The 25682-nt window shown below is 57.7% G+C and overlaps 1 protein-coding gene and 1 non-coding gene across 3 annotated transcripts in view; both read left to right on the top strand.

Moving 5' to 3' along the window:
- Positions 1 to 24669, top strand: part of MED24 (mediator complex subunit 24) — a 32865-nt gene extending 8196 nt beyond the window's left edge. The window contains exons 5-26 of one of the 2 annotated variants that reach the window (XM_074979103.1): positions 1567 to 1640; positions 3586 to 3809; positions 4459 to 4570; positions 5360 to 5510; positions 5924 to 6037; positions 7294 to 7341; positions 8674 to 8756; positions 9606 to 9692; positions 10210 to 10321; positions 11183 to 11325; positions 12160 to 12197; positions 12905 to 12987; positions 15704 to 15882; positions 16097 to 16196; positions 17097 to 17272; positions 17742 to 18006; positions 18290 to 18471; positions 18871 to 18964; positions 19481 to 19580; positions 22434 to 22514; positions 22961 to 23109; positions 23885 to 24669. In XM_074979103.1, coding sequence (XP_074835204.1) covers positions 1567 to 1640; positions 3586 to 3809; positions 4459 to 4570; positions 5360 to 5510; positions 5924 to 6037; positions 7294 to 7341; positions 8674 to 8756; positions 9606 to 9692; positions 10210 to 10321; positions 11183 to 11325; positions 12160 to 12197; positions 12905 to 12987; positions 15704 to 15882; positions 16097 to 16196; positions 17097 to 17272; positions 17742 to 18006; positions 18290 to 18471; positions 18871 to 18964; positions 19481 to 19580; positions 22434 to 22514; positions 22961 to 23109; positions 23885 to 24001 — 2712 coding nt within the window. In that variant the 3' untranslated portion in view covers positions 24002 to 24669. The remainder of the gene's footprint in view (positions 1 to 1566; positions 1641 to 3585; positions 3810 to 4458; positions 4571 to 5359; positions 5511 to 5923; positions 6038 to 7293; positions 7342 to 8673; positions 8757 to 9605; positions 9693 to 10209; positions 10322 to 11182; positions 11326 to 12159; positions 12198 to 12904; positions 12988 to 15703; positions 15883 to 16096; positions 16197 to 17096; positions 17273 to 17741; positions 18007 to 18289; positions 18472 to 18870; positions 18965 to 19480; positions 19581 to 22433; positions 22515 to 22960; positions 23110 to 23884) is intronic. The other variant, XM_074979104.1, reaches the window with a different exon arrangement.
- Positions 12495 to 12602, top strand: LOC142002902 (small nucleolar RNA SNORD124). The gene has a single exon (XR_012642741.1). It is a non-coding gene; the product is annotated as a small nucleolar RNA SNORD124 (small nucleolar RNA).
- Positions 24670 to 25682: the final 1013 nt, after the last annotated feature.

Genomic DNA, 25682 nt, shown 5'->3' with positions numbered 1-25682 from the left:
ATGACTAGTGATTACTAGAGTAAGTTACCTGACCGGTGTTCCTCAACCTTGTACGGTGGTGAACTATTGTTCTCTGTCAGAAACATTTCATAACTCCTTATGCTTACTACAGAAATAAAGGGGGCTAGTGGACCGAGGATGATAACACTAAGCCTTTAGTACTTATTGCTTAGTACGTAGAACTTACAGGTTAGATAAATGTGTCTCAGGGGTGGTCTAGACAGTACTTGATCCTGCCATGAGGGCTCCGGGCTGGACTTGATGACCTTTCAAGGTCCCTTCCAGTCCTAGCATTCTATGATTTGTGTTAACAGAGATCATTTGAGCAGTGCAGACAATGGGGGAGTGAAGTTTTCTTTGCTTTAGGCTGTAATACAGCTTCCGACCCCTGGTAGCCTCTTGACTGCTTTTCACAATCTCTTCCCAGGAGGTCATGGCCAGAGTTCTCTGAAGTTGTGGGCTTGGGTGGCCCACCCAAGCTAATTAGCAGAGCACTCGCAGCAGATAGCATGTGTTTGTACTGGTGGTGCACATGCCTTGATGCACATAACAAAATTATTCCACGCATGGATGGAAAAGATTAGCGGGGACATTGGCCATGACCCACTAGTTGAGATACACGGACCTAGAATTAACTGTAGAAATGTAGGACTAAAAAGATCTCAATGGGTCATCCATTCTGGGCCCTCTGAGGCAGGGAGGAACATTATCTATCTCTGGTGAATGTTTGTCTAATGGAAAACTCTCCTATGATGGAGATTCCACAATTTCCCTAAGTAATTTGTTCCAAAGCTTAAGCACCCTGACAGTTAGGAAGCTTTTCCTAATGGCCAACCTAAACCTCCCTTGCTGCAATGTGAGCCTGGTACATCTTGTCCTGTCCTTAGCGAATAAGAAGGACAACTTATCCCCCTTCTCTTTGTAAAACCTTTTATGTACTTGAAAACTGTTACCGTGCCCCTGTCTGTCTTTCTTCTCCAGACTAAACAAACCATATTTTTTTCAATCTTTCACCATAGTTCATGTTTTCTAGACCTTTAATCATTTTTGTTGCTCTCCTCTGGATTTTCTCCAATTTGTCCACATCTTTCTTGAACAAAAATGCTGGGTCTTACCGGTGCTGGGTAGAGTGGCAAAATAACTGTTGGACCTCCCTGGTCCAGCATTCTCAGGACCTGACCGGTCTTGAACAAGGGAGTTTGCAGGACCAGATTCTCTTGGGGGGACGGGGCTGCCAGCCTTCTGGCTGGGTTCCCCTCTTGGCTCCCTGCCCTGGCTTCCAGGCTCCACTCCTGGCTGCAGCCAGCAGGGCCCTCTGGTCAGCAACATTCATGGTCTCAGGCTTGGACCAGAGAGGTTCAACGACTGTACTTCTTGCGTCTTGCCTACAACATCCCTGCTAAGGCAGCCTTCGTTTCTGAGGAGCTGTTGAGCCAGCTGCCAATGGAAGCTCTTGGCTGGGGAGCCCTGGCCTATCCTAGAGGGGGAGCTGACTATCTCAGAATGTTTCTTTTTTAAAAACTGAAGTCTGTATTCAATGGGGCCCTTTGCATTTCTGTTCTGTAGTTCGATGACTTCTCCCGAGATCTCTGCGTCCAGTCGCTGCTAGAGATCATGGATATGTTCTGCGATCGGCTCAGGTACAGTGCTGCGCTTCGGTGCCTTGTGCTCTTCTCCGAAGGGCTGGGTGATGGCACTCTTGGAGGAGTCGCTCTGATGCTCCCAAAAGGCAAAGGTTGATAACACTGACGAGGTAGGAGTAGTGGGTACGTAGGACAGCGGTTCCCGAGCTCCGGTCGCTCCCCCAGATGGGATGGGGACATCTGCCCATGCCACGTTGCTCCTCCCAGTGTGACCTCGCATCGGGCTGCTGTCCGGGGTGCCAGGAGGAAACGGTTCCCTGCAGTGGGGTCGTGCGGAACGAGTGTTTGGTGCCAGTGATGTCGGAGCAGGGCAGGTCTCCTTCTTCCGCTCCATATGTGCACCTCGATCCACTGGTCTCCTGGTCCAGTCCCGGATCCCCCACACAGCTGCACTGCACGCAGGGAATGTAGGAACTGCCCGAGTGGCTCAGGCCAGTGGCCCACCTGGGCCAGTATCCTGTTGCTCAGCATGGCCCATGCCTGCGCTATAGTGAGGCACAAAACCTGCCTCTGGCAGTTAAGGGGCAGCCTGTCTGCAGGGACAGAGTTCTTCCTGACTAGGTTCCCTCTAATTTTTTCCATCCACGGGGAGAATGAGTTTTGTTCTGTGCACGTGCAGCTGTGCACCACCAATAGAAACACACCCTGTCCCCTGTGGGCGCTCTGCTAATCAGCTGGGCAGCCCCTGAATCTGTCCAAGCGCTCAGCTTACAGGGAAACCTGTTCCTCCCTCTCAGGAGTCAGAGTCAGGCTTAGGCAACGCAACTTGAGGGATTATATCCCAGCTAATGCATCTCAGTCCTCACCTGTAGCACCTCCTGCTCTGCAGTCCTGCCTGTGCTCACCCAGCCCCGCCAGGGCACCTTCCTGCTCCCTTCTTACTTCTGGTTTGGAACAGAGCTGGCCAGTCCTGCACCCTGGAGGATTTGTGCTCGTGAGAGCCAGAGGGGCGTCCGGAGAGCAGGCGAGGGGCTGACAGTCTATCAATGCTACAGGGCTTTAAACCGTTTTTCCAAACCCTAGAGAGCTTGTCATTTCCCTGAAAACCCACCGGAGCCTGTTCAAAGCGTAAATGTTATTGCTGAGCTTGGTGAGTGCAAGGGTGTGAACAGCCGAGTTGGAAGGTGGAAATAGCTGCTCTTACATTTCCCATAGCAGAATTGCCATATTCATTCGTCACCGACTGTTGACAAGTGTCTTCCAATGGCCAAATGCAAAGCTGGCCACTTCAGCCAATCCCTGGTTCACCCGATCTGCTGTTTAATTCGATCAAAACCTCTGGCACCAGATGATTTGTGCTCCAGAAGGAGCATTCCTGCCTCTGAGTGTGTTGACCAGTGCGGATCCCTTTTTGCGAGAGAGTTCAGCTGGGGACTTCGAAAAGTATCCCCCCCCACCCCCTTCATTAGAAAGCCCAGAGAGGTCAGGAAGAGCCCATGAGGGTGAGATTTTTCAGCTGTGCTGGATGTTATAAGTGGGACAAAGCCCTCTGGCCAAGTTGGTGGGGGGAAAAAACAGTCACCAGGTGGATGAAATTGAGCCACCCTGACTAGGAGGAAAAGTGTAAGACCTAGACTTGAGATGCGTTCAGTTCCCGGGTTCCCTGGCTGGCTGCGTGGCTCCTGGAGGGTGTGTACATACCAGAAATGCCGTCGCTGCAGCCCCGCTATGGCGATCTAGTGCAGGTACATCCTGCGGGGGCAGAGGCCTCCTTCCCAGTCCACCTGTCCATCGCCCTAGCGGGCCCTACACTCGGCGGCAGGTCAGCATTAATGCATTGCACAGGGCCTGTTTCACAGCTTGGCGTGCGGCAGTTAAGCCGACCTAATGGTGTAGGACTGTTGGGAGTTTGGATGCGGCCGGGGTGGGGGGAACCTGACTGGTGGGAACAGGCAGAAGGTCCCAACGGTCAGACCTCATCTTCTCTTCCGCCCTCTCGCAGCTGCCATGGCAAAGCGGAGGAGTGCATTGGCCTCTGCCGAGCCCTGATGAGCGCCCTCAACTGGATGCTGCGCTGTGCAGCCTTCTATACGGAGAAGTTCAAAGAGCTGCTGGACCAGGCGGCTGCCGAGAACCAGCTGAAGATGTGCCTGGAGCGGCTGCAGAAGATCGTGCGCAGCACCAAAAACCGGGCCCTGATTCACATCGGCAAGCTGGAGGAGACGGGTACGTGGCTGGCTGCTCCCTGCCTAGGCTGCCTCTCTCCCACCCCCTTGCCCCGGCTTGTCTCGCTGGTGTCTCTGCCCTGGCCCAACCTGTGCTCCTGGGTTTTCTCCCTGTTTGCTGTCGCCACCATCCTCTCCGTCGCCCGGGGGTCATCTGTGTTTCCTCCTCTCCCTTCCTCACTCAGACCTGTTGTTACTGGTTCCCTCTCCTGCCACCTTCCCTGAGCTTGCAGTTCATACACCCATTCCTCTGCTCCCTCGCTCACCTGCTGTCTGGTGTGCCAGCTGTGCTGCCTGCCCGCTCTGCCCACCTTCCTGCCCCTGCTGCGCCCTGGAAGGGGAGTAGACGTGCCCTGAAGGTAGCTGCAGGCTCACACGGTTGGTGTAGAACGTTCCCCACCCCACCTGGGGTTGCTGTGCGAAGACAAGCTGGCTCCCAGAGCGACTGAGGCGGGGTAGATCTCAGCTGGGGTTTCCACAGGTGCCTGTGGAGCTGGGCGCCTCCTTCCCAGGGAAACTGGACAGCGTTTGGCTGCCTACTCCCTCGGGCTCCTTGGCAAATCCCAGCCTGCGTGAGGACCTCCGAGTTGTGCTGTGATGACCTTCCCGGGCTGCCATACGCTCCCCATCCCCACCTCCTCTCCTTCCAGCTTCGTGGAGCGCCATAGAGCAGTCCCTGGTCAAACTGGGCGAGCATCTGAGCAGCCTCAGCAACCCCCAGCTGCGCAGCCAGGCTGACGAGTGCATCTCCCTGATCAAGAGGTAGCCCAGCTGTTCCATATTCTGTGTGCCTGCTCTTGGGAATTGGGCTGGGTCCCTCTTCCTGTTCTGCCTGCGGGCTGGGAGAGCAAGGCTGGGGCTGGGAGCAGTGGGCGGGCTACACTGGCACATCCCGGGAGGGCTCACTGCTAACGGCCAGAAAAAACCCAAGAGGTGGGAGAGCCTCATGCTCCTTCCAGGCACCTCCTGTGCCCCTTGGCCTCTGTGTGCAGCCTGCTGCCCCCTCGCTGCCTCTGACCCGATGGAGGGGTTGGGGCAGGCCGGGGAAGGAAGGATGCAGGGCTAGGTGGGACCCAGTCATGTCCAAGGGAGCTACTGCCCTTCCCCAGGGCTGGAAGTCCCCTCCTGGCACCTCCAGCAGCCCCTCCCCTTGTACTTGTCTGCATAGGAACATGATCGGAATAGCTCTTCTGGAATAACCCCTGTGTGAGCTGAGCTCAGGGCTTCCCTGCAGGGAGCTATTCCAGGACCTCCTGAGTCCAGAGCTATTCCAGAGCCCAGTCAGGGGCCTTTAGCCTTGCAACCAACTGTAGTCAAGGCTCCCATCCCCATGTGGACAAGCCCTGGGCCTGGCCAGAGCGCAGGGAGTTAATCGCCAGTGACCTGGCCAGGGCCCAAAGGTTCATCGGCCAAACCGGACAGCAGTCTCGGGGCTGGTGCCTGTCCTGACACAGCAGCACAGGGGAGGGTTGGAGACCATTTGCGTTCAGCTCTGGCGGGGGGGTGAGGTCTCTCCCACCATGATGCCAGCCTCCCGCCCTCCTTTAACAGCATAGCCACCATGCTCTCCGTCCACGCCGAGCAGCTGAACAAAACCGGCTTCCCCACTGTGCATGCCGTGGTGCTGCTGGAGGGCACCATGAACCTCACGGGCGAGACCCAGCCTCTTGTGGAGCAGCTGATGATGGTGAAGCGGATGCAGGTACGGTGAAAGAGCAGCGGCTCTTTCTTCCCTGTCCTGCGTGATTCCTGATTCAGTGAGGCAACGTGACCTAGCGGGAATGGGGTCTGGCCCTCCTGAGCTCTCGTCCCAGCGGTGGCATTGAATCTGCCTGCAAGTTTGGAGTCGGGCTTTCCCAGAGAGGGGCGAGGCCAAGGCTTGGAAATGCAGGGAGATATGACGCCTTCCCAGTGCCGGGCGAGTCTCTGCCCCGCTGTGGCTGGCCGGGCAGGAGTCTGCTTTCCCCTCTGGGGAACGGGCTGATGTGACAGAGGCACCTGCTTTTAAATCAAGAGGCCCCGGGTTCGATCCCTGCAGCGGGACGTGCATGTGGGGCAGGGGAGCGGAGTGTCTGCTGTACGCTGCGTCTAAGCGCTGTTCCATTCCACCTGTAGCGCATCCCTTCGCCGCTCTTTGTGCTGGAGATCTGGAAAGCTTGCTTCGTGGGCCTGATCGAGTCCCCCGAGGGCACAGAGGAGCTGAAATGGACGGCCTTCACCTTCCTTAAGGTAGCCCCTCAGCTGGCCACCTGACCCTGCCACGAGCTCAGAGTCTGTCGCTGCCTGGCTCCCCCAAGACCCCACCGAGTGCCAGCGTGTGGTGGAGCAGTTATCGGTGCTCTCCCGCTGTGTCTGGCCTGTCTCTTTTCATGCCGAGCTGTACAGAGCTAAATCGCAGGCTGAGCCTTGCAAGCTCCCAAGCCTCCATTTGCCCGGGGCTTATTTTAATTTTGCAAAACAGCTTTTGTCTCCCTTGCTTGTTGGCTGGTCTTGGCTTAATGCAGCTCCTGCGTCCTGATGGGGCGTGACATTGGCTTCACTTTATCCAGCTGTGTGCAGAGGTCCCCTGAGCCTCTTTGTCAGCCAAGAGCTGGCTCAGCAATGTGGAGGTGAGGCCAAGGGGCAAATCTCAATAGCTCTTGTGCCTCCTTCCTCTCTCCGCTGTCTCCTCTGAGCTTTTGGTCCCTGTGTACTCACAGCCTTGTGGGGAAGGAGGGCAGTGGGGTGGTGAGAGCACGGGGTTGAGAGCCAGGAGCCCTGGTTCTGTTCTCAGCGCTGTCAGGGTCATTTGGCCAGGCCTGCCTCAGTTTCCCTGACAGGGATGATGGCCTCCCCCTTCCAGAAAAGCTGCGCTTCCTGAGTGCTTCATAACTGCCGTGTGGCTGTCTGGTTTAGATCAGCCAGGGCGAAGTAAGTGTTATCTTAAGCACCCGGCGCTGTTGCTTTTTCACATTCCTACTTTGTCCTTGGCAGACTGCAAGGTTACGTGTTCAGCTTCTCTCTTCCCCCTCCCCAAAGCAAACAGGGTTCCTGGTCCCAGCCCGCAGCCCTGCTCTGTAGAACGGACGGTGGCTGGTTCCTCAGACCCAGCTCAACACATTGCAGCTTTGTATTCCCTCCCTCTGCCAGTCCCTTGGAGCCTCCCCTGGGGCTGAGGGGTGTGAAGGGCCTCAGGGACCCAGGGGAAGGGAACAAATGCTCCTTCAGAGGGGCCGGCAGCTCCGAGTGATGGGAAGGGGGTTAGGAAGCTGCCGCAGTCTGTTGGTGCGGGTGATTCCATCAATGTCCACTAGAGGGGGTTTCCTCCCACCGGCCTTGGGAACAACTGGCCCCAGGGCTGTGACGGCTGGTTCTGTGGGGCAGCTCGTCCAGGTGTTTCCTCTGGGGCCTGTATCTTCTGCCTTGACTCTGGGGTGTGGCTGCGTACGGGCTGCACGAGCCCGAGTCTCAGCCAGGTCTCCGTCGTTACAACCTGTTTCTTGCAGATCCCTCAGGTTCTGGTGAAACTAAAGAAGTACCCCCAGGGAGAGAAGGTGAGTTGGGAGGCGTTTGGCATTGGTCCGTTCCAGCGCAGTAGCACACAATACGCACACTCGATTGTGTTTGTGGCGGAGGTGCCAAGGGACCAGACGGATCCGGCACCCGAATGTGCTAGGCGCTGTACGATGCCAGAGGAGCCGGCCGTCACTTCCCCGAACAGTTGATGATCCAATAGCCTGGGGGTGGAGGGGTCTCGCAGGCTTTGTCACTTGTCAGACATACAAGGGGTCCCTGTGGTTCTCTGCCCCTCTCCCTCCCTAGGGTTGCCAACTTTGACAGAAGCTGTTCCTGGAGATTTGTTTTCCCAGCCCGACTTCATGTTGGTTGCTTAAAAGATTCAGTTAAAATCCCCCAGATTGCTCCCAATAGCCACCGGGCAGTCGGTGCTGATTCCAGCAGACCCCCAGGCCTATCTTGGAGGGTTGGCAGCCCTACCCCCATTCTCTGGGGGCTGCCCACCCACCTCGCTCGATTCCAGACACTTTCTGAAACTTCGCCCCACTGCTTGGAGAGGCGTGTGCCTCCCGTTCTGGGAATTTGGGGAGCCCCCACCAGCCAGTTTGGGGCCTGGCTGTATTACTCAGTGCACACATACGGGCCTGCTCCGGTCTGTGACCACAGCACATGTGTGCGTCTCAGCCAGATCAGGGCCCCATGACCCAGGGCAGTGCTTGCTCCAAGGAGCTTACAGGGGACTTGACAAACTGGTGGCCTCAGGGCTGTGATGGGAGGCTGAGGTACCCCCAGAACAGCTGGACTCAGCTACATGTGGAAGATGTACAGCCAGTGGGGGCAAGTTGTCCCTGCCTGGCTGCCCTTATCTGTTACTGACTCCAGCGCTCTTTCACTGCTCCTGGGGGCGCGGAGGGGAGGTGTGTTGTGAGGTGAGAACTCCACAATAGGATACCAACCCCCACCCCCTTTCTAAGGCTCTCATCCCGCTCCTTGCTGAGCAGCTGGTGGCAGCTTGTGATGCCCGAGCTGTGGGGGCCTGACTTGCATGGGGAGTGTCGGCCACTCCTGGTGTGCTGTGGGTTGGGTTTCCTCAGTGCTGTGACTTCAGTGCGATCTGGCACCTCTGAATGTCAGGCTGTGGCTGCCCAGCTTTCCCCGGGTCCCCGAAGCACCAGTCATGTCATCAGCCCCATTGCTGCCCTCATGGTGACTGGCGTGGGCCCTCCCGTGGGAAGCTACGTCCAGTTACGCAGCTGCCGGGGTAGAATCGAGCCCCCGTGGCTACACGGTCTTGCTGCTTTGGCTGATGGAACCTCTTGTACCGTGTGAAGTGAGGTCTGATCGCACGCCTGCCTCTTGTGTGCCTGCAGGATTTCACCGAGGACGTGAATTGTGCCTTTGAGTTCCTGCTGAAGCTCACCCCTCTGCTGGACAAAGCTGATCAGCGATGCAAGTGAGTCTGTGTCCTTGCCGGCTCCGGGCCTGACCTTGGAGCACACAGAGAAAAGGGCCTGAGCCCAGGGAAGCATACAGCTGTTTTCTGCTGCGTGTAGGGTCTCCCCACCTCCTCCTGCGGCGGGAGTGATTGGACTCCATCAAGCTGCACTGTGTGTCCCTCGTGCTGGATGGGATGTGCCTCACAGCCCCGAACAGGTAGCCTGGCCTCTGTCCCGGGCTTGAGACCTGTTAGAAAACTTGGATCTGATTTTACTTTTAATCCCTGGATCTGTGGCCAAGCACCCAATCCAGCCTTATGTGCCAGGTCACAGTATCCTTGCTGTGCTCTCAGCTGCCAAGGTGGCAGTGGACAACAGCCTCTTTCCTGCTGTCTGTCCTTGAGGCTGATGTACGGTTTGGCGAGGACGGCTTTTCTCTTCCAAAGTTTCATGTGCTTCATTTCCCCCCTCACCACCAAGGGTTTAGCAGCTGAGTGCGTGTTAATTGTGCTCTCTGCAAACTAGCAAGGGGGCCGGCCCTTCTGGGAGGCGGGGGAATATTGTCAGCCCCATTCAACCGAACTGACAACATGCCCAGGCTGGTACAGTGACCCTGCACTGCCAGAGAGAGAGCCCAGGAGTTCTGAGTCCATCTACTGCTGGAGCTAGTGAGCGCCTACATCTGCCCGAGTGCAGGGCTAAAACGCCAGCAGCCAGAGTCCCCGATACACAGGGCTGTCTGCTTTGCTCTGGTCAGACGTGCGAAAGCTGCGCCCCTCTGCAGCACTGCCTCCCACTCCCCCACTTTTGTGCGTGCGGGTCCCTGGGGTTCCATGTGCTCTTAGCTCCATCTCTGTCCCTTCCAGCTGTGACTGCACCAGTCTGCTCTTGCAGGAGTGTAGCAAACAGGGGCTGCTGTCGGAGGCCAACATGACCAACCTGGTGGCCAAACGGTAGGTCTCCAGCACAGCTGCTTTGTGAGGTCCCTTGTGAAATTCCAGCAGTCGGCTCTGCCCGTTGCCCTGGGGACTCACTAGCTGAGGGGGCTCTCGGAGTGTCTTTGTTCCACCGGGAGGAAGAGAACAGGATGTTGGATCTAACCTGCCATTGCAACCCAATAGGAAGAGCTGGAGAGAGGGATTGAAAGACCCTGGGTGTCCCAGCCTGGACAGAGAGGCCTCGGCTGGTCTCTGCTGAGCATGTATTAGGGAGCAGGGTGAAGGGGTCCTTGTCAGTCCAGGGAACAGCATCCTCAGCTCAGATCTTCTGTGACATGGCTGGCCAGTGGCTGCCCGTGTGAGGAGGGGCGTGGGTGGTGGATTCCCAGGGGCTGTAGTAACCCAGCCCCTCTTGGCGAAGGCAGTGGGGGACTGCAGCCTGAAAGGGCATTGCTTGGAAAGCAGAGGGAGGGCAGGCTCCTTTGTGATTCCCTCATCTCTCTGTGTGTCCATGTCCACTTCCTCCTCCCAGGACGGCTGACAGGGAGCACGCGCCGCGCTTGAAATCAGCAGAGAATGCCAACATCCAGCCCAACCCGGGCCTGATCCTGAGGGCCGAACCCACTGTCACCAACATCCTCAAGGTGAGTTCCCTGGTGCCTCTCGCCCCAGTCCCAGACCAGTGCGGACTCCTGGGATCCTTGGTTGCTTGTGAGTGCCTGTAATGCTCCAGGTTCTCTCCCAGTGCTGGGGAAAGGTGGCACTTCTAGACAGCCTCAGGTGCGGGTTCACTGTGGGAGGCTGGCAGCTAGCAGGCCTGTGCTGTGCTATCGGGAACTGCTCTCCTGTTCCTCCCTAGCGGCTGCTGAGTGTTGGAGGGGTTGGTCCCCTGCCAAGCCGTCCCTTTAACTGCCTCTGGAAGCGGTGACCCTCTGCAGCATACTAAATCACTGTGGCTGTAACAGCATGAGCAGCGTGACTCAGGGCTTTGCAGGCAGAGGGCTGGGTACGTCCTGCACCCAGCTCCTGTCTCTCTGGATAACACACAGTGAGCACGCAGGTGGACACAGACTTCCCCTGCGTTGTTACGGGCACTGTGCTCCCCAAGAGTCAGCAGGAGCCCAGTTTCTGAATCAGCAAGTACGTTTTGTTCCGCTGCTCCAGCTTGAGTTGCGGCAGGTCGTGGGTCATTACAGCCGTCCTTGGGCCAGTTGGGCCAGCTCCTGTTGTCCAATGCCACCTCGACAGCTAAGAGCACAGCAAGGATACTGTGACCTGGCACATAAGGCTGGGTTGGGTGCTTGGCCCCAGATCCAGGGATTAAAAGTGTCTGGAAGGGCTTATTCCTCTGGGGAGAAGGGATTTCTCGTTTCCTCTTGTGGATCGGAACCACGTGGCTCCTGGTGATGGCTGATTTGAATATGGCATCACCGAGAGCCAATCAGAGAGCTCCAGGTGCGCCCAGCGTGCTAAAGCCACTTAAAACAGCGCTGTTTGTTCACTAGACCATGGATGCAGATCACTCCAAATCCCCTGAGGGCCTGCTGGGCGTCTTGGGCCACATGCTGTCTGGGAAGAGCCTGGACCTGCTGTTGGCAGCTGCGGCCGCAACGGGGAAGCTGAAGTCGTTTGCTCGGAAGTTCATCAAGTGAGCGACTGTCTGGGGGGGATTGTTGCTGGGAGTCGGGCCGTGGTGTGTTTGTACCTCAGAACTTCTGCCTCTGAGCCAAAGGAGGGAGGCAGGCGGCTGCAAACGCCCAGGAGATGCTCAGAGGCTGGGTCAGGCTGGTTTTGGTGCACTCTCGCGCGGCAGGTACCACCACGCAGCCGGCTTTGGCCATCCTCTGCCGGCAGTGGGAGTTGTACGGCGAAGCCCCCTGTCGTGTTTTGAGGATGTCAGTCAGCGCTCTGCGGCTGTCCCTGGGTTGGCCTGCAGATATTCCGAGCTCGGACCGTGACATATGGGTTCGTTAGCTGCTTCTCCTGGAAATGCGCCACTGCCTGAAATCCCTCCCTGGTGGGCGGGAGAGCTGCTGTGTCGGGCTGGGCGTTAGAAGTGACTAGGTAGAATTGGGAGGTTGCACCTATATCACCAGCCAAGTACACATGCTAAGCACTGGAGGCAGCCAGCCCGTGAGCAGGGCCTGCTTCTGGAGTGGGCTGGGGATAAAGAGGATTCAGTTTCACTAGCTGCAGAGGCTGACCCAGCTGGCGCCATGCAGGGGGAGGGATAATTCAGGGGCGTGAGCATTGGCCTTGTAAACCCAGGGTTGTGAGCTCAGTCCTTGAGGAGGCCAGGAAGGGATCTGGGCCAAATAGATGTCAGGGGTGGTGCTTGGTCCTGCCAGGAGGGCAGGGGGCTGCAGTAGATGACCTCCCAAGGTCCCTTCCGATTCTATGAGAGGTGCGTGCGCCCTTCCAATTCTATGGGGGGGGTGTGTGTGTGTGTGTAAAAAATATAATTTTTTCTCTCCCCCTCCAGGCTGAATGAATTTACCAAGCACATCAGTGGAGAAGGCTGTAAGTGTGTATGGTTGTGACATGGTAGCTCGAAGGGCAGAGCCCTTCATTACTAGGGGCCCAGCGGTTCACAGAGTGCCCTGGTCTGAAGGGTTAATGCCGTAGGGTATCAGACAATAGCGCTGTCCCAGAATGGGCAGCTTGCAAATAGGGAAACCGATTTCCTCCAGCCGCTTGCAGAATCCCACACTTACTTGCAGCCCCTGCTTGTGGGGTTCATGGCTGGGACGGGGTAGAAATCCCCCCCCTTCCTTCCCTGAGGGGCACATTGACAGGCTGCCAGGGTCCCTTGGCCTCCCCCTCTGTGGAAGGGATGATGTCTGAGCACAGGACCCAAGATAAGGATTCTGAATATATTTGCGTGTGATTAAACCTGTGAAACGCTCTGACCTTCCACTGGCTGGAGAGAAGGTTTAGCTCCAGGCTCCAGGGCTGTTTCCGGTGAAGCAGATTCTTGGGCATATTCATTGCCTAGCCCTGCTGTCCCCGCCTATGGGCGCACTGGGTGCCCAGGGGAGGCAGCCTGCATGTGGGGACCCTCCACGGCATCCCAGTGGGGCCTGAATTGGACTCCAGGCCTTGTGGGAGAGAGCTGGGCTTTGAAATCTCCTGGGGTGATAAAACAGGTGAGGGAGGTCCTGTCCCTAGCTGTCTCCCTCGCAGTTTTGGCTCAGCACCCAGGTAACAGCTTGGTTTCTCCTCCACAGCCAAAGCAGCTTCAGTCAGGGCCTTGCTGTTTGACATCTCCTTCCTCATGCTGTGCCATGTGGCTCAGACCTACGGCTCTGAGGTAGGCACCCCCCTCTGCGTGGCTCTGCAGGCGGCTTCGCCCCATTGCTTGCCTTTGAGCAAGGACATCCTGAGTGAAACCATGTGGCTTAGCCCACGCCGGGCAGCCACAGCCGGGGCTACCGCGCTGTGGCTCTCAGTATCCTGCTCGTGGCTGGTGCACGGGAAGGCTGCGGCTGGCGCTTTCCCTCTGGGCAGCGGCAAAGCGTCTGCGTTTGGATCCTGAGGTTAGGGCTTCTATTGCCGCACGCGATGCCCTGCTGGGGGCCTTCCAGAGCAGTTGTGTGTGTAGGGATCAGCTGGGCACTCCCTGCCCCCAGGCTCCTTTCCGCTTGGAGAAGAGCGAGCCCCGGTAGCCGCGAGAACGCCCGCTCTGCTCAGCGGCTGGGTGAAATTAACTTGCAGCCACACCTCTGTAAGCACCTGGCCCTGACTGGAGCAGCCCCGGCCCCTGCTGAAGTGAGCCGCTGGCTCTCAGCCCCTGTGAAAGTCAGGTCAAGGTGTTGCTGGCTGGACGCACCCAGAGTGAGGCCACCCACCTTTATTGGGCCCAGCAGAGTGGTTCGTCTGCCGCAGGGAGGCCTGGCTGCGCCGGGGGCTGTATCCTGTCTGTGAACCTGTGCCACCCCCAGTTTCGGCTTAGCTCGCTTTTTCCTTGGCAGCTGCCCTGTTCCCTCTCCCCTGCCACCTGCCTCAGACCCACCCGGCGTGGGTGTGGGGCGTGACGCAACAGCCCAGGAGCTGGAGATAGCAAAACCGTCCCCTCCCCCTCCCTCTTGGCTTGCTGGTGTCAGGTCAGGTTAACCTCTGGCGAGACACGCTCAGCTCCCTGACAGTCGGTCGTTAGTCTCTTCCCACCTCTGCTTATCCTGCTCCTCTCTTCTGTTTCGCCAGAGAGCAATACATAAAGATGCCCACCCGGGGGCGCTGCGCAGCCGTGGTTACTGTGTCCGTACACCAGTAGGCGCGAATGCTGGCTGAGAAACTCCGACTCTCGCGCTTGTCCCTGATGTATTCCCGTTTGATTGGCGGGGATGGGGGTGGTCTGTTGTTCTCCCCTGGACCCCCCAAGAGCCTGCAGGGGAAGGACGCAATGTGGTCCTGGGCTGTATTACTCCATACAGACAGACCTAACAGTGAAAGCTGCGGGAATGGTTACAGGGAGCTCTCCTGTGCTTGGGGAGTTCCCCCTTGTCCAGGGGAAAGTTCCCGTTTGACCTTCCTTTGTTCTACCTTATGGGGGATGACCTTGGGGTTAAAGCCTAGGCCAGGGGAGTCAGGACTCCTGGGTTCTGTTCCTGCCTGTGCTACTGACTCATTCCGGGGTCCTTGAACAAGCCACGTCCTTCCTCCCTGCCTCAGTTTCCCAGTCTCTGATGCCCGCCTCGCAGGAGCGTGGTGAGGATTAATTCACCAATATTTGTAAGGTACTGTGAGATCCGGGGGTAGAAGAGAACAAAGGGTCACTCTTAAACCCACCCTGCAACTTCAGCCAGCTGCTTTGTTAATTACTTCCCACCCTGCGTTGCCGGGGTCTGCTACCCGGCCGTGGTGTCTCACCCCAGCGGTGGCTGCATGTTGGTGCTGCTTAAAACCATTCTCAAATGGCTCTCGGGTCTTGTGGGGCTGGCACAGGTGGCCCTGGGCGGAAGATGTGTAAGGAAATCTCTGGGTATTCTTGAATCACCATAGCCTGGGAACTGGCTGTGTGCCACAACCCTGCCCAGCTCTCTAGTATGCCAGGGAAAAACACCAGTCTGGAATTCACAGCCATCTCCCACCGTCTCCAGCTCTGTGGGCCGGTTGCTGTGGGGGCCCCCCCGAGGCCCTCAGTGACAGCACCACACTGCAAACAATGCCACCGCACAGAGCCGCCTCCCCCCGCCACAGCCCTTTGGCAGAGCACTCGCTCCGTCGTACGTGCCCACGTCTGCTTCCCGGGGGCTGACGCCTGGGTGCAGGAGCCGGCTGGCGAGTGGGACAGGTCTTTGGTGGGGCCTGACTTCCCCCTCGACGGGGGTCTTTTGGTTTGATCACGTGCTGTGAGGTGGTTTGGCTGACGTGTCTCAGCTACGTGGTGGTCTGGCATTTCCAGCCTGGTTTCTCATTGGCTGCTCCCCAGCCTGCTTCCTAACGCCAGCTGTGAGAGCCTGCAGGGTGCTGCCCCAGAGGAGGGGAGTGAGAGATGCTGTACTCTGGGGGGGACCCAGTGGAAATTCCACACACCAGCAAATCGGAGCCGGGGGCACCAGCCTGCTGCTAGCCCAGGATAACCCTTGGCTCCCTCACTGTCAGGATTTCCTGTGCACAAGTGCATGGGGGGAATCCTCATGTGAAGTGTCACCAGGGTCCTCGAGTGAGTGCTGTGTAGGGAGCTGAGGGATGCTCCCGAGATGGGTGTGGGGGCTCTGTCCTCCCAAAGAGTTGGAGAGTGCTCAGTGGAGGCTGGCTGAGGGTCTGCTTCTGCTCCATCACTGAAATGCAGCCACTTCTGGGGTGGAACTGAGCAATAAAGAGGGAAGGCGAATCCCAGGGGAGAGTGACACATTGAGGAGAGAGAGTAAGGCTCTGTGTTGGAACTGTCCAGAGCAACAGGGGTTTGAACAGGTGCCAGACGCTAGCCAGGTTGGCCATTAGGGGTTGCTGTTGTCTCAGCTGTAGGTTGGCCAGGCTGCTCTGGTCTCTGGGACAGGTTTTCTGAAGGGGCCTCTTTGCAGGTGATCCTCTCGGAGTCCAGCCCGGCGGGCGAGGTGCCGTTCTTCGAGACCTGGATGCAGACCTGCATGCCGGAGGAGGGCAAAATCCTCAACCCAGATCACCCCTGCTTCCGGCCCGACTCTACCAAGGTGGAGTCGCTGGTGGCTCTGCTGAACAGCTCCTCGGAAATGAAGCTGGTGTAGGTCTCCCCTGCGTGGCGGGGTCTGGCCCTGCTCGCACGCCTGTGACATCCAGCCTGGGCTGAGTTAGATTCCAGCAGGGCAGCAAGGGCCCAGGCTGCCCCCACTCCTGGGCTTGCCCCTTTGGGCTGGGCGGGTCACGTGGAGTGAGCGGTTCAACCTCTCCGCTGCCCTTGACCCAGTCTCCCTGTTCCTCCCTCCCGCTCCCTGCAGGCAGATGAAGTGGCACGAGGCATGTCTGAGCATCTCGGCAGCCATCCTGGAGATCCTCAATGCGTGGGAGAACGGAGTGCTGACTTTCGAGTCGATTCAGGTAGCCGCACCGCTGGCTCCTCCCCGTGCGCGTTAGGCCTTCGCTCCCCGGCTGGGGTGGAGCCGAGGCCCAGACGTCCCTGGGCCACCAGGTGATTCCAGAAGGCAGGTTTGCAAAGGTCGCAGGAGGGAATCGCCCCTTGGCAGCCTCTGCCTGAGCAGGTCCCGGCGGCTGAATTTGTGTCCTCCGAGTGCTGCCCCAAGGCAGGGGCTCGACGTGGTGGCAAAGGGGGTGTGAGAGAGAATCCTGGGCTACGGGGCTTGTAAACCAAGGATGCCTGTCTCTAGAAGGGCCGTCCCAGCCCCTTTCCCCAGCAGTGCAGTAGAGCACCGAATTCACACTTGCATTCTCACTGCTCACCTTACGCATGAGCCGTGTGTCAGTGTCTGGTGCCAGGCACGCTGGGTGTGCGCGTGTCCAAATCTGCCTCATGATGCTTTGCTGGGCCCAGGTTTTGCTCCAGCACCTGGCTGGGTGCGCTCCTCCCCAGGTGCTGTGCTGCAAAGTGGGCTCTTGCCCATCAGCTCTCGCCCCTCCAGAACTCGAGGGCGCTAGACACTCGCGAACATCCAGCCCTTCATTAGAGTGGGGGAGAAACGATCCTGCCCTGCCCTCTGGCCTGCTGCTGACCTTTGATGTTGGGCAAAACGCTGCCCGTTTCCTTGCTTCAGTTTCTCTGGGGGGATCTTAATAGTGACCCCCTCTGGCCAGTGCTTCGGCTGGCGTCGGACAAGGCGCTGAGCCCTGAAATGGATGAAGCTGCACCCAGGGTAGGTTTGGCCCTGTCGTTTCAGCGTTCCCCCAGTGACGTGGAACGGAGCCGTGTCTTTGCGGAGGGGCAGGGCTGCATTTGTGTCCTGTGCAGAGTCTCACCCGCCTGCCCCCCCGTCTCGCCCTCAGAAAATCACGGATAACATCAAGGGGAAGGTGTGCAGCATGGCCGTGTGCGCTGTGGCTTGGCTGGTGGCCCACGTCCGCATGCTGGGCTTGGACGAGCGAGACAAGTCGCTGCAGATGATTCGCCAGCTGGCCACGTCCCTGCAAAGCGAGAACACGCTGCAGTTCTACAATGAGCGGTGAGCTGGGGGGCAGGCCGGGGGCCTCCTCTCCGCAGCGGGGAGGGAGCTCTGTCCTGAGAGGCATCTCCTACTAGCCAGAGCTGAGCGCTGAAGGGAACGACAACGCACTGGCTGGGTTGAGCAGCTAGGGCTGTGCTGGTGCCATCCAGCTTTGCCTGGGCTCAGTCTGAATCTCCCTGGCTGGTCTTGCGACGGTGAGGAATCCTTTTCTCCCCAGCTGGTCACGTGGGGCTGGTCCTCCCCAGCTGCCGCGTAGAAGCACCTGTGCTTCTGAGGGTTACTTGCCCCGGGGCAGTGTTGTAGTCACCCCAGGGATGTTCTGGGGCAGGGCTCTGGAGCGGGAGGGGAGGAGTCGAGCCAGGCTGTGGAACTTCGCAGCCTAAAATCTCCAGCAGGATGCTGCAGGGAGCAGGCCGTGGCTGCAGGGCTCCTCTCATCCCACCCCCTCGGCACCTCTGCTTCCCAGGGTGGTGATCATGAGCTCCATCCTGGAGCACATGTGTGCGGACGTCCTGCAGCAGACGGCCACGCAGATCCGCTTCCCCTCCACGGGGACGGACCCCATCCCCTACTGGAACCTGCTGCCTCCCAAGAAGCCCATCAAAGAGGTGCTGACCAGCGTGTTCACCCGGGTGCTGGAGAAGGGCTGGGTGGACAGTCGCTCCATTCACATCTTTGACACGCTGCTGCACATGGGGGGCGTCTACTGGTTCTGCAACAACCTGGTCAAGGTAAGCGCTGGGGGAGGGGCAGCCGCGTCCCGGTTTACGGGGTGGAAACCAAGGCACGGATGGGGTGGGCGGGAATGACAAGCCGATGGCTGCGCCGGGAAGAAGACCCCCCGTCCTGACTGCCAGACGATTGCTCTAACTGTTAGGCGGTGGCGCCGCCCTGTTGCGGTCCTTTCCGGGTGCGCACGTGTAACATGTAAATGCGCGTACAGCCGGGGCTGCCAGTCCAGTCCCTGCTCCCTGGCGCGCCCCATCCCCTACTGTCCCCCGCATCTCCTCCTAGGAGCTGCTGAAGGAGACCCGCAAGGAGCACACGCTGAGGGCGGTGGAGCTGCTCTACGCCATCTTCTGCCTGGACATGCAGCAGCTGACGTTATCTCTGCTGGGTCACATCCTGCCCAGCCTGCTCACCGATTCCTCCAAGTGGCACACCCTGATGGACCCACCTGGCAAGGCCCTTGCCAAGTAAGGGAACCGCCTGGGGCCCTTTGACACATACCGTGGCCTGGGGCGAGGGGGGGCACGGTTAGGAGCTTTTAGAGGCTCCTGCTGGTGGTGACTCGTGGCGTATCTGGGAATAGAACGCAGGTGTCCTGCTGCCCATTCCCCTGCCCTCGGCCCTGCCTCCTCCCCTCAAAGCGCTGACTGTGCAAATCTGGGGCAGTGGGTACAGCTAGGGCGGGGGCAGGGAGCTGAGTGATTAGCCAGTGTGCTGGTGGGGAGCACCCACTGCCGAGGGGGCAGACCCCCCCCGGCGCACACTGTGGGCTGCTGAGGTTCACATCGGGCGGGGGGGGTACTGAGTCCAGGGAGACGGCCCCCCCCCATGCAGACTCCTTTCCTTTCCCATGGTTCTCCTGCTAGGCTGTCTGTGTGGTGCGCTCTGAGCTCCTACTCCTCCCACAACAAGGGCCAGGCATCAGCCCGGCAGAGGAAGAGGCACCGAGAGGACATTGAGGTGCGTGTGTGTTTGCGGATGTAAAGAACAGGGTGGGAGGTGGGGCTCCGTATCGTATCGCCAGTGAACGTCTGGCCTGGAGGAGGGGCTGCTCTCAAGGGAGCTGGCTTTCCATATTGTCCGGCCAGTGAACGCCTGGGCAGCCCCGCAGGGTGGCCTGGAGGAGGGGTGGCTCTCAAGGGAGCTGGCTTTCCAGTCAGGCGCAGGCTGCCATCTTGCGGATACTTTGGATCAGCTGCTGAAGTTTATTCTCTTTCGCACGAATGCACTTGTGCGTGTGGCGATTGCTCCACACAGGGCCAGGCCGCACCTCTGATGGCTGCCGTGCGAGCTGCTGGTTAAAATCCCCCGCCTGGCCACGTTCCTGGTGCTTTACTTCATGCCGTCATGGTACGACCAGCTCTGGGAGGGATGCTGCTGGGAGACCTGCCTGGTGCTGGGGGTGTCACAGTGAACACTGTCTCAGCCGTGCAATGGGGCGGGTGTGTTTGCAACCTCTGCTTGCCCCCTCCCCAGGATTACATCAGCCTGTTCCCATTGGATGACACCCAGCCCTCCAAGCTCATGCGCCTGCTGAGCTCCAACGAGGAGGATGCCAATGTTCTCTCCAGCCCTAGTAAGTGAAGGGGCGGCAGTGCGGCCTAGGGGTGGGGGTCTGGGAACAGGAGACCCTGGGCCTGTTCCCGAGTCAGCCATGGATGATACCTGGCCTCAGCCAATCGCTCCACTGCCTCTGTTTGCTCTGGGGCGATTAATAGTTAGTTGCTTGAGAGCTGGAGGGGTCGATTGCGGTATCAGTGCAAAGCGCTTGTCTTTCTCCTGACTCTGTGCAGCTGACGTGCTCGGCACCTCGCAGACTCAGGCGCTCTGCACAGTTCGACTGTCCTGCCCAGCAATGCAGCCACCTCTAATTGGTACGACAGCAGTTGCTTAGCAGTGATCAGCAGATGGCGCACAACGCCATCGGTGGTGAACTGCAGAAAGCCGTAACCCGCAGCGTGCGGCTGTGCTGTCACCCCAGTTAGGGGCTTGGATGGAGGAGGAGTTGAGGACGATTTAGAGACTTCACTAATAAAGCTTCAGCGTGACTTGAAGGCAACAGGCGAACCGCAGAAGGGAACGGAGCTGGTGCCTCAGTTTCCTTCTTTATGATGCCTGAAGGCCCCCAGTGGGGACGGGTGCGTCAGGAAGGTGGCCTTGGTTTTTAACACCTGCATCTCTCTCACACTCGGGAAGAAGGAAGTGTTGTGTTAAACCTTCGTTGCTTTTGCCCTTAGCGCAAGGGGCAGCATCGGAGGTGGCCGCCCCGCGCTCCAGCCGAACTAGAGCTGGAGTTGCCATTACGGACCCGTCGGTTAAAAATGTTAGTGTGTGGAACGGCACTTATTACAGATGCTAATTTGAAGACTCCTTTGTAAGTCTCATTGAAGGCAGTGTTTGATTGCTGGTGGACAGATGAATAATGGTTGCGACAGCTCCAACAGGAAATGCATTCAGGATTCTTGACTTATCCAGAGGGAGTGTAATGTACAGCAGGATGTTACAGGCCAGAAATGTGCTTGCTCAAGCTTCATCTGACGTGAATCAGAGATGGCCTTGCAACTTCAGAGCCCTGCCATCTGTTGACTAGTTTGCTTTCGGCACGTGTCCTTTTAAACCTCTGGTCTCTGGTGGGTTTGTTGCTGTTCAGACTCGTGAGGCCTTCTGTGTGGTTTTTCCCCTTATTTCACTGTCTTTCCTGTACTTCCTTTGAATGATTCTTTTCCCTTTTAATGACATTTAGGGAATTTTTTTTTTTATTGGCTGTGACAGAGCAGCGATTTGGAAATCCTACTTCCTAAGCTTACCCAGCACGCTCAGGCAATGTGCATGGGAATGTGCTTTTCAGTGGCATTCTCTGCTAGCTGGACGGTCCGAGATGGCCTGGATTCACTTGGTCCTACCTCAGTGGGACAGCTGGACTTGAGGATGACCTCTTAAGATCCCTTCCAGCTGAACAAATCCGTCAACCGCCTGTCCCTAGTAACGACATCTAAGTGCTCAGTAACACATCTCCCATCACGCAGTGTCATTGTGAAGCTCTTACACAGCTCCTGTGTTCCACCCCAGAACTGGCTGCATGTCAGCGCTGGTGATGTGAACCGTAGGAACAATATGTGCATCAGTTTAATGTGGTCAAATATTTTGGTATGAAAGGCACTAGAAAAATGTTTGTGTTCAACGCTTTGTGTGAATCTTAACTTCACTGCATGTTGGTTTGGAGCCATTATTCAAACCAAAGCAGACACAGATTGCTGGGGAAATGAAGATGGATGCATCTTTGTAATAAACACTGTTAAGCTTTGCCAACCCTGCTGGCTTTCAGAAAGCACCGGAAGCATTGAGTCTTGTGTCGCAGTGAAACGCAGTGACACATCCAGAAATTGGTAGTGCCATTTTGAGGCCAGTCCCAGAATGCCTAAAAGCAAAAGCCCTGTGGTCCATTGGATTGGCCTAGGGTAATATTGATGAGAATCAGTTCCAGGGATCACGATAGGAATCCAGGTGAACAGCACAATGAAGAGAGAGAGAGAGAGTGAGTGTGTGTGTGTGTGTCAGCAGAAACAAGTTTTCTCCTGCCTCAGCACTGGAATGGACTAACGTGGCTCCACATGTGGGGTGTTCAGAGATCATCTTAATACTGCACTTGGAGGTCGCTTCGGCTCTTGCTCTAAACATAGTTCCTCCTCTTTCCCACTGAACCAAAGCCCTGGATCCTAACATGCCCAGAGCCCAGGAAAACTTGAAGGGGCCTTTCTGGCTGTGATTGTGTTAGCGCAGCGGTAGTCGGACTGAGGCTGGGGAGCTGCTAGTAGCTCTTTAACGACTCCTGCAGCTCTTTGCAGCATGTGATATGAAAACCCTGGTTAATAAGGACACCGTACAGCCAGGGTGCTTTTGCTATGTAATGAACCACTTCAGTTCTCAGCTAGCACTGCGTTATTCCTTCAGCCAATAAGTGAGCAGATGTGTGCGCACGCGCTGTATTTCTCCTGCCATGCTGCTGGAATCAAATAGGTGGGATTGTAGTAAACGAGACAGCGAGTTCATGCTGCTGTGGCGCTTTGAGAAATGCCGATCACTGTGTTGGACCCTGAACTGCAGAGGTCTCGCGTATCGCTGCATTTGAGGAAAAAAGGGGGCGTTTGAGGGATGGCGTTTTATTTGGCCCCCATTGACGGCAGACCCCAAAAGGGCAGAGCAAAGCTCAGCTGTGCAGCAGGAGCTTTCTGTTGTGTCTCTGCGGAGGCGTGTGCCTGTCTGGCTGGGTTTTCTTCGTGATACCTGCTGGGTTCAGGTCAGGAAGGGGCAACAGTCCCTGCCTCTGCTGGAGGGACTGTAACGCGGCCTCTGCTGGAGTGGCAGTTGTGGCTGAGCATGGGGGTGGGTAGCAGCTGCCATCCTGACCGGGGCATGTTCTCCTTTGCAGCCGATCGTTCGATGAGCAGCTCACTGTCTGCCTCCCAGCTTCACACCGTCAGCATGAGGGACCCTCTCAACAGAGTCCTGGGTGAGTCTTCAGTGGGAGCTCTTCCCCAGACCGGGTGAGGAGGCTCTACGGGAACCTAGGCCTGGATCTGGTCAGGTGTGGATTGGCCGGCCTAGTCAGCTGTGCTGCTTGCACCCAGGCAGGTGGGCTCCCCTCTGACAGGCTGTGCTGTGCCCACTCAGCTGCAGTTCTGCAGGGAGATGCTGCTCTGAACTGGCTGTGCTTTGAGTCACTGCTCCTGGTTCCCCACGGGTCCCTTTCCACCGGCAGCGGCCAGTGCTGGCTGGTCTTGCCAAGGCCAGGGCTCGGCGTGTTTCCTGCTGCCACCTTCCAGTGACCATGGGCCGCCATCGCTTTGGCTGCCTGACTCAAACAGGTTCCGGTGCCCACCTGCCACCACCAGCCCTTTGCGAATTTAGATCCGCTCCACAGTCTACAAAGGCTCATCCGTCTCCTCTCCTCCCCAGCCAACCTCTTCCTGCTGATGTCTTCCATCCTGGGAGCCAAGACAGCCGGCACGCACACCCAGTTCGTGCAGTGGTTCATGGAGGAGTGCGTGGACTGCTTGGAGCAGGGTAGCCGGGGCAGCATCCTGCAGTTCATGCCCTTCACCATGGTGAGTTGAGACCCGTGTGCTGCTGGGGCTGCTGTGGATCTCGGGTCAGGTCACTTGCCCCAGCGCTTGCTCTCTTGGGACTCGAGCTTGGCATAGCATGAACCCTGATCAGCCCTAGCGCTCAGCGGCCGCTCAGGGAGCTGGAGGGTCTGTAGCAGCACTGTGAGCGACTTGGGTATCTCGCGCTCATTGGCGTTTGACTGTCTCAGAGAAGCTGCCTTCAAGGGGCAGGGCCCGTGGCCGTGTCCCAGGCCTCAGCCCCGCCAGAGAAGCCTGCATTCTATACGCTCAGTTCCACGCCTGGGCCAAGTTGGTTTCGAGGGCTGGGTTGTGTTCTTGACGGTCTTACGGCTTCCTTGCATGCCCATGGACACCTCTCCCGTGCCTCAGTTTCCCCTTCTAACCAATGGGGTTAATCCCTGCCTTGGAGGGGGTTGGGAGGTGCACAGTACTTGGAGATCCTCAGAGAGGAGTCTCCAGAGATGGGCAGAGCATTACTGCTCTTAAGAGAACCTGATTGGCTAGCACGCAGGAGCAGCCCCGTATGTTGCCTGTAGCTGCAGGTGTTGCAGCGGGGTTATCGTTGGGCTCAGATTCCTGGATCTCGGCCGTCAGGCGGCAGGGTCACCTCCCTTCTCTAGTCTGGCTTGTGTCCCACCAGCTGGCTCGGGTGAGCTGCGTGCCGCTAGCTTTACACCTGTGCTGTTCTGAGCACCGGCAGTTCCGTTGGTGCCTTCAGTCACCGGTTTTTCTCCTCCCCACTCTCTCCGGGCAGGTGTCAGAGCTGGTGAAAGTCTCCACCATGTCCAGTCCCAAAATTGTCCTGGCCATCACGGATCTCAGCTTACCCCTGGGTCGCCGGGTGGCTGCCAAGGCCATCGCTGCTTTGTGACGTACTTCCCTCCCCACGGTGCTGGGGGAGGGACTGGCGGGACGGAAGCCAGCCAGAGCTGGCAATGGAGCGCCTCAGGCCTCATGGACCCCACCTGTTCCCCGTGCCGGGGAGATGCTGCTGCAGTGGAGCAGATGCTGAGTCACCAATGGCCCATGTGTCTAGGGGTGCCTCCTTCCCAAGATCAGCCTGCACGGCTGGAGAGACAACTTCCCCCAGCCCTCGGTGTGTGCAAGGTGCTGCTCTCTCCCCAGGGTCAGCTGATGGCCAGCGCTGGTCGGCTGGTGCTGAGATCTCTCTTCCTAATAGTTTGGGAGTTTTTTTTATTCTCCTGGAGCCCGGCTGCTCCCGACGGGCCTGTCAGCCTTTGTGCCAAGACTTCTGGTTTCCCTGGGACCCAGGGGCTGGTCTCTTTCTCCACTTGGGTCTGTGGAGCTGTGATCGAATCCAGGACTCCTGACGTCCTGCACGTGGGAATAGGAGCTGAACTATTGTTACAGGGACCACCCCCAGCTGCTCAACACTCCCACTTCCGGCACGTGCAGCTGGATCTGTAGCCTGGTGACGGTGAAACACCTGTCCTGGACCTTCTCCTCCCAGTGGAGAAGCAGCCACGCCTCCTGGTGTCTGTAGGAGAGGTGCTGTCGGCTGCAAGTTACCAGCTTGGGGGGCGGTGGGGGAGAGGGTCAGAGGTGGTGTTTTTAAATCCCGGGGAGGCTGGGAATAACTATTTTTGCTAGATAAAAGGGGGTGGGGGGCATTGGGGGGTTTCTTATGTAGCCTTATCTGGCATGTGGTCATCTGCTGGATGGAGCCTCTTCCAAGTCAGACACTGCAGCTGCCCTTACGCTACAGACACCACCACGCAGCAACCTGTTCCTGCCTCCCTCTGATGTTTCGCTTAACGCCCCTTGCCTTTGTGGCTCTGCGGGGGGCTGTCGGTGGGGAATGAATGGCTTCCCAGGGACGTACAATTCTGAACTGGGATGTCTTTCTAAATTTATCCTGTCTCCTTGTTTTGGCTGAAGTACACGGCAAGGGCAGTGCCCGGGCCAGGAGCGGGCTTGGGAAAAGGCGCCGCTCTCCTGATGGAAGCGGTGGGATTTAGTGTTTGTGGAAGACAGCAAGAATTACTGTGGCTTGGAGCCGGCGTGTTGCTGTGCCAGGGTTCCCCAGTCAGCTTGGCCAAAGCCCCTCAGCCTGCCCTGAAGATGGGGCAGAGGGGACCCAGATGAGCTTCTGCCATGTGCCCCAAGCTGAGCTCATGTCCCTGAGCGATGTGACACTGGAGGGGGTATTTCAGCATAGGATTCACCTTCAGGGTTGAAATTCCCCTCTGCTGGCTCTCCTGCTGTCTGGTGTATTTCTAGCACTCTGGAAGGTGTCTGGTGTAGGCTGCCATTAATTTGTACCGAGTTCCTTTTCCTGAGGAGGTCCTTCTCCTGCACTCAGGAATAAACCTACAATAAAGCCTCAGAGCAGGTCACTTTCTGGGCCATTTCTCTGTTGTTGCCAAGCACATGAAGGAACTCACCGTTCTGCGGGGGGAGGCTCTGTTTGATTCCCCTCTAGCTGGTTTGTACAAATCCCTACAGCCCCGGGCAGCTTACAGACTTGATATTTGCATCTGCAAAAATGAGCCAGGGATGTTGGCATCCACCTCTGTGGGTGCCAGTGGATA

Source organism: Carettochelys insculpta, chromosome 28 (genome assembly GCF_033958435.1).
Source record: "Carettochelys insculpta isolate YL-2023 chromosome 28, ASM3395843v1, whole genome shotgun sequence".
NCBI classification, from domain to species: Eukaryota; Metazoa; Chordata; order Testudines; family Carettochelyidae; genus Carettochelys; species Carettochelys insculpta.
The sequence above is the reverse complement of the archived record's forward strand: the minus strand, read 5'-3'. Positions and strand labels throughout refer to the sequence as shown.